Source organism: Rhincodon typus, chromosome 48 (assembly GCF_021869965.1).
Source record: "Rhincodon typus isolate 14 chromosome 48, sRhiTyp1.1, whole genome shotgun sequence".
Lineage (NCBI taxonomy): Eukaryota > Metazoa > Chordata > Chondrichthyes > Orectolobiformes > Rhincodontidae > Rhincodon > Rhincodon typus.
The window spans coordinates 1,625,247-1,636,967 of record NC_063379.1 but is presented as its reverse complement, the minus strand read 5'-3'; the positions used below and the strand labels follow the sequence as shown (position 1 = coordinate 1,636,967).

Sequence of the window (11,721 nt, the reverse complement as noted above, 5' to 3'; positions counted from 1 at the left end):
ATAAATTGCAGGGGATCTAAAACAAACAAAAATATAAACTGCAGGGGATCTAAAACAAACAAAAACATAAACTGCAGGGGATCTAAAACAAACAAAAATATAAATTGCAGGGGATCTAAAACAAACAAAAATATAAATTGCAGGGGATCTAAAACAAACAAAAATATAAATTGCAGGAGATCTAAAACAAACAAAAATATAAATTGCAGGAGATCTAAAACAAACAAAAACATAAATTGCTGCAGATATGAAACAAGCAACCTGCAGAAACTGCTGGAGATGTGAAACAAATGAAGCAAAATTGCTGAAAATCTGAAACAAATAAAAACAGAAATTTCTAGAGATCTGAAACAAACCAAAAGCAGAAATTGCAAGAGATCTGAAACAAACAAAAACAGGAATTGCTGCAGATTTGGAACAAATAAAAAAAAACCGGAATTGCTAGAGATCTGAAGCAATTAAAAACAAAAATTGCTGGAAGTTTGAAACAAATAAAAAGCAGGAATGGTGGAGATTTGAAACAAAGAAAACAGAAAATGCTGGAGAAAGTCAGCTGTCCCTGCACCTGCTGAGTTTCTCCAAAAAAATTCTGTTTCTCGTTTGTTGAGGTGGGTTACAACCTGAGTCAAAGACTTAAAATCCAAATGGAAAGGATGACCCGTAGTTTTAGATAGTTGTAATTGTTGTGACCGGGCTTGGTGAAGTAAAATTGACACGCTGGTTTTGTATTCCAGGTTATGTTCTGTGGGATCTCCTCATGTTTTCTGGAAATAGCGCCAAGTACACGCCTGGTAAGTATACCTATGTTGGAGCTCTGCTGTATGAAAATTTGCAACCTGGCCATTCCTGCACTAATGTCCCAGTTTGTGGGTTAATCGGGTGATAAAGTCAATTGGGCAAACAGAGTCCATATTGCACCATTCAGTCATACCTTAGCTAAAACAGTAGATGACATAATAAACCTGTAAAAGCTTTGGTACTGAACTGATTGCAATTTATTCCTCTGCATTTTTATATCACTACAGTGAAAATACATACATTAGGATATGGATGTCTTGTGGAACCTTGTTATATTTACAATAATGTAACAGAAAAGATTGTACACGCCGGAGGTCGAAAAATCCATTAATAGAGAGTGTTTGAGAACGCTTTTTCTTTAACAATATGTGGTAGCACAGTGGCTCAGTGGTTAACGCTGCTGCAGCATAATGCTGGAGACTCAGGTTCGACTCTAACCTCAAGAGACTACCTGTGTGGAGTTTGCATGTACTTCCCATGGCTGCGTGGATTTCTACATAATCCAAAGATTTACAGGTTAGGTGGATCAGCCATAGGAAATGGAGTGTTACAGGGATAAGCTGGTGAGTGTGTGTCTGGGTGGAATGGTCTTTGGAGAATCGGTGCAGACTTGATGGGCCTAATGGCCTCCATCTGCACTGTAGGGATTCTAAATAACTGGTGACATATCTGAGAGGGTGGGGAGGGGTACGATTTACAAGAATAGTTCAAGAAATGTGAAACTTCAGATTTTAGGGCAGATTGAAGAAGTTGGGACTGTTTCCCTTGGGGCGAAGAATGAGAGGGAGATCTAATAGAGGTTCTCAATCATGAGGATCTTGGACAGAGTAGAGAGGGAGAAGCTCGTTCTTGCTCATAAAAGGAGTGAGAGGGCATTGGATTTAAACAGATGTGCAAACGAAGCAGGGTGATATGAGAGGAAAGAATTTTTTTTCACAAACCCAGTAGTTGCAGAATGGAATAGACTGCCTGGATTTGTGGTGGAGGCAGGTCCAATTGGGAGCATTCAAGGGGGGAATTGGATAGCTATTTGGATGTGCAGGGACATGGGGGAAAAGGCAGAAGATTGGTTTTGGGTGATAGAACCACGCAGACACACTGGGCCAAATAGCCTCCTTCTGCACAATAACAATTCTGTCATTCTGTGGTACTTCAAATGCTCCCTCCACAAATAATGCACACTTTTCTATTGCAATGTTTGTCAGCGTAATCCTCACCCATCTGACTGGTCTCATGTACTTTCACCCAAACAGCCAATGGCTTTGTGACGGTTGTACTCATTGGAATTCAGAAGGATGAGGGGAGATCTTATAGAAACATACAAGATTATGAAGGGAATCGATAAGGTGGAGGCAGGGAGGTTGTTTCTGCTAGCAGGTGAAACTAGGACTAGGGAGCATAGCCTCAAAAGAAAGGGAAGCAGATGTAGGACTGAGGTCAGGAGGAACGTCTTCACCCAAAGTGTTGTGAATCTGTGGAATTCCCTGCCCAGTGAAGCGGTTGAAGCTGCCTCACTGAATGTGTTTAAGGCAAGGCTAGATAAATTTTTGAACAGTAAAGGAATTAAGGGTCATGGTGTGCAGGTGGGTAAGTGGAGCTGAGCCTCAAAAAGATCAGCCATGATCTTATTGAATGGCGGGGTAGGCTCGAGGGGCTAGATGGCCTACTCCTGCTCCTAGGTCTTATGTTCTTATGTTCTTATGTCAGGGTGTTCAGATATGTAAATAAATTATTGCTTCCATTTTGAAGGTGCGGACATGTCTAACGGTGAACATGATCAGTGTCATCATAGTGGTCGTGGATGCATCCATAACTACTTTAGAATTCTATATGCCGACGCCAAACATTAACTGCGACTCTGGAAGTATCAAATTTCTTTGTATATTTGAAGTAAGTAAAGAAAAATTATAGTCTTAAAGTACAAAACATACTTACAAATAAGGTGCTGCTTTCACGGGCTTTATTTTGCATGGAATTGATGAGATGTATGGAACAGACGCAACTCCCTCCATTTTCTCTGCTTTACCTGCCCCTTGTTCCGGCTAAGGAGATGGGAGAGATACTAAATGAATAGCTCGTGTCAGTTTTTACTATGGATAGAGAAATGGAGTCTAGAGAATGCAGAGAAATGAACTTTGATGTTTTAAAAACAGTTCACATTACAGATGAGGATGTTCAGGAGTTCTTAGAGAATATAAAGGTGGATAAAACTCCAGGTACTAATCTAATGTATCCCATAACATTGTGGAAAGTGAGGGAGGAAATTACGAGACCCCTCGCAGAAATATTTGCATCATCTATAACTACGGGTGAGGTGCCTGATGACTGGAGGGTGGCTAATGTTGTACCTTTGTTTAAGAAAGGTTGTGAGGAGAAACCGGGGAACTTGTGAGTCTGACTTCAGTTGTGGGTAAATTGTTGGAGGTAATTATAAAAGATAGGATTTATTGACATTTAGAGAGGCAACAGTTGATTAAGGATAGTCAGCATGGTTTTGTGCGAGGAAAATCGTGTCTCACAAACTCGATTGAGTTACCAAAAGGATTGATGATGGCGGAGCAGTAGACGTGGTTTATTTGGATTTTAGTAAAGCCTTCGACAAGGTTCCGCATGGTAGACTAATTAGTAAACTTACGTCACTTGGGATTCAGGGTGAACTTGCCAATTGGATACCAAATTGGCTTAACAGCAGGAGACTGAGAGTGGTGGTGGAGGGTTACTTTTCAGCATGGAGCCTGTGACCCACGGTGTTCCACAGGGATCAGTTCTGGGTTCTCTTTCGTTTGTCATTTATATAAATGATTTGGATGAGAATATAGAAGGCGTGGTTAGTAAGTTTGCGGACAACACCAAAATTGGTGGAATAGTAGACAGCGGGAAGATTTTCTAAGGTTACAGAGCGATCTTGATCAAATGCATCAATGGGCTGAAAAAAAATGGCAGGTGGAGTTCAATCTGGAAAAATGCAAAATATTTAGACAAACAAGGGTAGGGCTTATACACTTAATGGTAGGGCCTTGGATAGTGTTGAAGAACAGAGGGACTGAGGGATGCAGGTACATAATTCTTTGAAGTTTGCATCACATATAGACAGGGTTGTTAAAAAGGCATTTGGCATGCTTGGCTTCATTGCTCAGTCCTTTGAGTACAGGAGTTGGGAAAGTCATGTTGAGGTTGTGCAGGACTTTGGTGAGGCCTCTTCTGGAATATTGTGTCCAATTCTCGTCGCCCAGTTAAAGGAAGGATATTATCAATCTTGAGAGTTCACAAGAGATTTACCAAGACGTTGCTGGGTATGGAAGGTTTGAGTTGTAAAGAAAGGCTGAATAGGCTGAGAATTTTTTTTTTCACTGGAGCATAGGAGGTTGAGAGGTGACCTGACAGAAGTTTATAAAATAATGAGAGGTACGGACAGAGTTAACGGTAGTTGTCCTTTCCTTAGGATGCGGGATTTCAAGACTAGGGGGCACATTTTTAAGGTGAGAGGAGAAAGATTTTTTTAAAAAAAAGCATAACAGGCAAATCTTTTACACAGAGAGTGGTTCGCATGTGGAATGAACTTCTTGAGGAAGTCTTTTCTCTTTTCAGTTGTGGGATGTGGGTGTTGCTGGCTGACATATATTTTTTGCCCATCACTAGTTGCCCCTCTTGAGAAGGTGGGGGTGAGCTGCTTTCTTGAACTGCTGCAGTTCACCACTGTAGTTTGACCCACAATGCCCTGAGGGAGGGAATTCCAGGATTTTGACCCAGTGACACTGAAGGAACTGCGACATATTTCCAAGTCAGGATGGTGAGCACCTTGGAGGGGAACTTTGAGGTGATGGTGTTCCCATATGTCTCCGTCCCTTGTCCTTCTAGATGGAAGTGGTCGTGGGTTTGGAAGGTGCTGTATGAGGATCTTTGATGAATTTCTGCAGAGCATCTTGTAGATGGTACACACTGCTGTTACGGAGCGTCAGTGGGGGAGGGAGTGGATGCTTGTGGATGTGGTGCCAATCAAGTGGGGGCTGTTTTGTACTCGATGTCGTCGAGCTACTTGAGTGTTGTTGGGGCTGCCCCCATCCAGGGCAAGTGGGGAGTATTTCATCACACTCCTGACATGTGCCTTGTAGATGGTGGCACAGGCTTTGAGGAGTCAGGAGATGAGTTACTTGCTGCATTATTCCCAACCTCTTACCTGCTCTTGTAGTCGCTGTGTTTATGTGGTGAGTCTCGTTGACTTCCTGGCCAATGATAACCCCCAGGATGTGGATAGTGGGGGATTCAGTGGTGGAAGTGGTGGATGCAGGTACAATTTCAACGTTTAAAAGACATAGGAAAGGTTTGGAGGGATATGGGCCATGAGCAGGCGGGTGGGACGAGTTTAGTTTGGAATTCTGTTCAACATGTGCTGGTTGCACTGAAGGGTCTGTTTCCATGTTTTATGACTCTATGACTCCATGACTCGTAATATCAATATCACAAAAGTAATTTGTTTTGGTATACAACTGTTAACCTGGCAAAACTGTTTTAGTTGCTTCACAAGAGCAAAATCTGACAAACCTCACTTCATGCATCAGAAGATTATTGACAAAGGGCTTATGCGTTCGTTGGTGGTTAGCACAGCTGCCTCACAGCACCAGAGACCTGAGTTCACTTCCACCCTTGAATGACTGTCTGTGTGGAGTTTGCGCGTTCTCCCCGTGTCTGCATGCATTTTCTATTCGGTGGTCTGGTTTCTTTCCAAGATGCAAAGATGTGGAGGCTAGGTGGATCTCCCATTCTAAATTGCCCCTTGGGGTGCAGGGATGTTCCAGCTTGGTGGATTAACCATGGTAAATGCACGGTTTTAGGGATAGGCTGCTGGTTACGTGTTTGGGTGGGATGATCTTTGGAGGAGCAGTGCAGACTCGATGGGCCTAATAGCCTACTTCTGAACTGTAGGGATTCTATGGCTGTGGTGTACACTTTTGCAAGATAGTTGAGTTGTTTAAATGGTTTCAAAGGCAAGTGTAATGAAACCTGACCAAGTTCAACCAACAGAGATTTGGAATTCTGTGTTCTAGAGATACAAGATATCAGTAACCATCACTCCATTCGTCAGCTCAGATCACATCCACAGCCTTCCAACATGTTCATCTCAATTTCATCAAAATCCTTTACTGCATTTATTGTCATTGTTCCAATAAGTCAGAAAAATATAAAATATAATTAAACTGCACCTTCCTCCTAAAATGTTACATACTTGCAAGTATCGCTGTCATAGAGTGATAGAAATCTACAGCACAGAAAAAGGCTCTTCTGCCCATTTATAATGTGCCAGTCAAAAACTACCGCCTAACTATTCTAATTCCAGTTCCAAACACTTGGCCCATAGCCTTGACTACTTTGGCATTGCAAGTGTACATCTAAATTCTTCTTCAATATGATGAGGGTTTCTGCTTCTCCCACTCTTGCAGGCAGTGAGGTCCAGATTCCCCACCACCCTCTGGGTGAAAAAGCTTTTCTGCACATCTCTTCAAACCATTGTACCCCTGACCTTAAACTATGCCCCTGGTCATTAATCTCTGCAATAGGGCGGGGGAAGGTTTCTTCCTGTCAACCCCATCTATGCCCCTCATAATTTCAGACATCTCAATCGTGTTCCTTTGCAGTCTCCTCTGCTCTAAGGAAAACAACGCCAGTCTGACCAATCTCTCCCCATAATTAAAACCCTGTAAACCAGGCAACATCTTTGTAAATCTCCTCTGCACTATCTCCCAGTGCTATCACATCCCTTTTATAATGTGAATGTAGCATTGCACACAATAGTCGAGCTGCAGCCTAACCAACATTATATCCAGCCTAACATCCCAGCTCTAGAAATCTATGTCTCGGCTAACAAAGGCAAGTATACCATATCCCTTCTTAAACAATTTGTCCACCTGTCCTAATACCTTAAGTGACTTGTGGACATGCACACCAAGTTCTCTTTGATCCTCAGTGTTTCCCAGGGCCCTACCATTCATCATGCCTTAGAATCTTAGAATCCCTACAGTGTGGAAACAAGCCCTTCGACTCAACAAGTCCACACCAACCCTCAGAGCATCCCACCCAGAGCCACCCCCTATATCCCAACTAATTTACGCATCCCTGAATATTATGGGCAATTTAGCATGACCAATCCACCCAGCCTGCACATCTTTTGGACTGTGGGAGGAAACCCACGCAGACACAGGGAGAATGTGCAAAATCAACAGACAGATGGCTGAGGTGGAATCGAACCCAGGTTTTTTTGAGGATCGTCTATTGCAAGTGCATCACATCACGCCACCTCACTGCTGCTTAAGCTCTTGCTTTCTAGAAGTTGAGAATTATTTCTGCTGAGAGACTCATTGTCAAGTCTCACCATCTTAACAGTAAATCCAGTGGCACTACCAATACTGAATTCCCTTTATCAAAATCCTCTGGGAGTGAGGGACAATTGAAAAGAAACTGGGGAACAAAAACAGAAGTTGTTGGAAAAGCTCAGCAGGTCTGACAGCATCTGTGAAGAAAAAAATCAGAGTTCATGTGACCCACTGGACCCGAAACGTTAACTCTGACTTTTTTTTCTTCACAGATGCTGCCAGACCTGTTGAGCTTTTCCAGCAACTTCAGTTTTTGTTTCTGATTTACAGTGCCCGCAGTTCTTTCGGTTTTTATTTTGAGTAGAAACTGAGTTGGACCTACCGTATAAACACAGCTGAGTGCCTGGCTCGACACAAGTCAGGAGTGTGATGGCATACTCTCCACTTGTCTAGACGAGTGAGGACAAACTGGCTCACTTGATTTGCACTGCATATGTGACATTTCAGAGCTCCCTCCTTTCACTATTAATGCACAGTGTTAGCAATGTCTAGCAGCTAGATGATGCACAGCAGCAACTCACCAGTGTTCCCAGAGCAACACATTCCAAACGCACAAGACTGTAGAATCTTGAAGAGTAAGGGCAGTAGATGTATGCTCACCAGCACTCACACATTCCCGTCCAGGACCTCCACACTTGTAGATAGCATGGACATCTGTTAGACATATTTGATTATAATGCAGAAGTATTGTAGTTATTAAGAGAGGTACATCTTTATTTAAAATGTATTTCGGGGAAGATTGAAATAGTTGTACATCTGGAGATTTTTCATTATCAGTGTCGTGTTCTTATTTCTTGGGCATTATCAAATGCAATATCCTCTACCATGGGGAAAGCGGTTGGCTATCTACTTAATCTGTGCATCTCATGATTTTATAGACCTCTGTAAGGTCGCCTCCTCAGTCTCCTACGCTCCCAGCCCATCCAACCTCTCCTGATAACTCAAAACTTCTAGTTCAGGTAGCATCTCGTAAACCTTTTCTGGCTTAATTATATCCTTTCTATCGTAGGGCGATTATAATCGCACTCAGTACTCCAAATGCAGCCTTACCAACGGGAAGTGTAAAACTAGAGAACATAGGTGTAAGGTGAGAGGGAAGAGACACAAAAGGGTCCAGAGGAGCTGTAGGAACACAGCAGGCCAGGCAGCATCAGAGGAGCAGGAAAGCTGACGTTTCGGGTCGGGACCATTTCTGAAGAAGGGTGTCGACCTAAAACGTCAGCTTTCCTGCTCCTCTGATGCTACCTGGCCTGCTGTGTTCCTCCAGCTCTACTCTGTGTTATCTCTGACTCCAGCATCGGCATTTCTTATTATCTCAGGGCCCAGAGGGGCAATGTTTTGCACAGAGTGTGTTGAGTACCCGGAGCAGGCTGCCAGAGGTAATAATGCAGGCGAGAGCACTTTTCTCACTTAAGAAATATTTGGACACGGATATGAAAGAGGTTGGTATGCAGGGATAGGGGCCAAATGCAGATAAACTGGACTAGATTAATTGCAAAAACTAGGCAGTGTGGACAAATTGGGCCAAAGGGGCCTGTTTCCCTATGACTCTATAACCGACTTCTGCTGTATGTTGCTGTCGCGGGGTCAAACTCCTGTAGCTACCTCTTTAACCGTTGCTGTCTGGAAATCCCAAAGGCCGCAACTGTTCAAGAAAGTCTTCCCAGGAGTAATGATGGATAAGCAATAAAAGCTTGACCCAGTCAGTGGCTCACAAATCAACAGTAATAACTTTAATTTGTCGCCTTCAGAAATGTCAAAATTAATTAACATGTTTCACAATCAGATTGTATGCATAGATGATTAAAAAAAGCCCAAGAATGCAATTACTGTTGGGGGTAAAATGGTGTGCGTCGGCATAATGAGAAAACAGAAATCCACTCAATGGGTTTAACCTTCTACTGAAGTGCTGTATATTTTCCTTAATTCCCCTACCTATTAATTCTTAATTCAACATTTGAAAGTCCTGTCATTAGGGATAATATTGTATTCGAAGTCAACAGCACAAAGTCTTAATATTAAAACGTCATTGAAGTCAATTGTTTGGGAAGTTAGGGGAGGAGAAAATGGTTTTCCAATAATGGGGGAATACATATGATGAAGATCAGAATTACGCTCAATCATCATCACTTTCCAGATATGATTATAGGTTCTGACCCTTGTCTTGGGTCCATTTTCTTCATCAATTGCTTTATAAGATCGGATGTCAAATGCATGCTTCCAGAAAAGGTTCCTCAGAAATCTCAGATTGCTCTAAACATGTTCTTACCATTGACATACAGACAACTCCTTGGAGGAACCTGTTCATTCCATGGTGCCTGGTGATATTGGATCTGATAACATCATTTGTTGTTTTGTTTTTCGGATGTAAGGAGCTGGGCACCGATTCTGAGAGACCAGTCGACAAGGTTCGTAATCATATGGATTCTGATAAAACCTAGTTGTTAGCCCAGTTGGCGATATAGAGAAACACCAACAGTATGAGCTCAATCTCTGCACCGACTGACCCTAAAGGAATCTCCTTCGCAACCTCTCACCTCACCAGATACATAATGACGCTTTGGTTAAACACCCACCAGTCACCTCTAATAAGACGGCAGCCCTATTTCTTGGTAGCACCATGGCGACTTAATGGTGGAGGAGGAAGGAAACCGTTCGGACTTGAAAAGTGTGCCTTTTACCATTCAAAAAAGCTTTAGAAGGAAGAATGCAATGTCCTAGTCACTCAGGTGTATTTAGAATTCGATTATATTTGATATATGCTGTTTGAGGGGATAGCAAGTGTCCCTGGGAATTCGGTTGGAAATGCTACAATAGATTCCTTGTGGCCAGCTGAGATGGTCTTCAAATTAACATCATTAGGCTTGAGCACAAATAATTTTCTTGAACTCCACCATGGGGCAGATGGAGTTTGAAACTGAGATCTGATCGGCTTATGATCTGATATCGAGCAACTTGGGGCAGCATGGTGGCTCAGTGGTTAGCACTGTGCCTCACAGCACCAGGGACCCGGGTTCGATTCTACCCTCGGGTGACTGTCTGTGTGGAGTTTGCACATTCTCCCCGTGTCTGCGTGGGTTTCCTCTGAGTGCTCCAGTTTCCTCCCACAGTCCAGAGATGTGCAGTTTTGATGGATTGACCGTGGCAAATGGTCCATATTGTTCAGGGATGGTGGGTTAGCTATAGGAAGTGCAAAGTTACAGGGATAGCGTGCGGGGTTGGAGTTATGAGTTCTGGATTTAATGCTTGATGAAGGGTTGGTGTGGAATCGATGGGCCAACTGGCCTGCTTCCACGCTATAATGATTCTAGCACTCTATGAACTGTCCTGTGTCCTCAGGGATCATGAAAGTGCAGAAACAGCAGAACTATTTAAAAACACAAAGATGATTGTCATGAAATCTGCTATCCTCCTGGACCAGAAAATGCCCATTTGTTGATGTTAAATGCTCCGGTTTCCTCCCACAATCCAACGATGTGTAGGCTAGGTGGGCTGGCAATACGAAATTGCCTGCAGTGTTCGGGGATGTGTGGATTAGTTGGGTTATAGAGGGATGGGCCACACTGTGGGGATTCTATGATTAACATATTGAATGTGTCATATGTTCTTTTTAACAATGTGATCGCTCAGTTAATTTAAATGTTAATCTCAATATTTCCACCTATGGATGGAGCAGCGCCTGCTGTACGGGTTTTGCCACATTCACAGAGTTTGTCAGTGACTCTTTTTTCAAACACCAGAAGTGAGCCCACTTCTGATTGTACATTTCCTTGAATGACTGGAACACGAAACGTTGAAAAGTTCTCCAGATTCTTAGTCACTTGGAATTTCATTCATCCCAAAACAAAATTATCATTACCATTTTCGTCAGTTTTCTTATTTGCAGATTGAAACATAGTAAATAGGAGCAGGAGGTGGCCATTCAGCCCTCTGAGTTGCTGCACCATTCAATATGATCATGGCTGATCATCCAACTCAATAACCTTTTCCTCCTTTCCACCATACCCTTTTATCCCTTTAGCAGCGAGCGCTATGTAAGTGACAAGTATGGAGACACCTTCTGATGTGAGTTCCGTTTCCCTTCACAGGCCAATGACAAGTCCTGGTGGGTGCATTGCTCTGGATGCTGCCTCTGCAACACCAGACCTGTAACAAGGTGATGCCTTCAATATCTACCTGGAAAGGACGTCGTCAACACAAAAAGGAGCACAATCAAAATAGGAAATTTGTTGTCCTGGTGACGTAGCCCAGTGACTACTCCTGGTGTATCAAATATTACACCTTACAAGCGAAATATGAAATAAAAGATAAGCTGAATAACCATGGGTTTGAGAACTGCCCATTAAAATATTACAAATATCTAAGGGAGGTGACAGCCCAGAGATATTATCACGAGACTATTACTTCAGGGAAAACCAAAAGAACTGCGGATGCTGTAAATCAGGAACAAAAACAAAGTTGCTGGAAAATCTCAGCAGGTCTGGCAGCATCTGTGAAGGAGAAAACAGAGTTAATGCTTCGGGTCCGGTGACCCTTCCTCAGAACTGATGGTGGC

The 11,721-nt window shown here is 42.9% G+C and overlaps 1 protein-coding gene across 1 annotated transcript in view; it reads left to right on the top strand.

Annotated features, from left to right (window-relative positions):
- Positions 1–11,721, top strand: part of LOC125488000 (probable G-protein coupled receptor 139) — a 58,580-nt gene that overhangs the window by 16,608 nt on the left and 30,251 nt on the right. Inside the window, exon 3 of the mRNA XM_048620742.1 lies at positions 735–791. Within this exon, the coding sequence (XP_048476699.1) occupies positions 735–791 (57 nt within the window). The remainder of the gene's footprint in view (positions 1–734; positions 792–11,721) is intronic.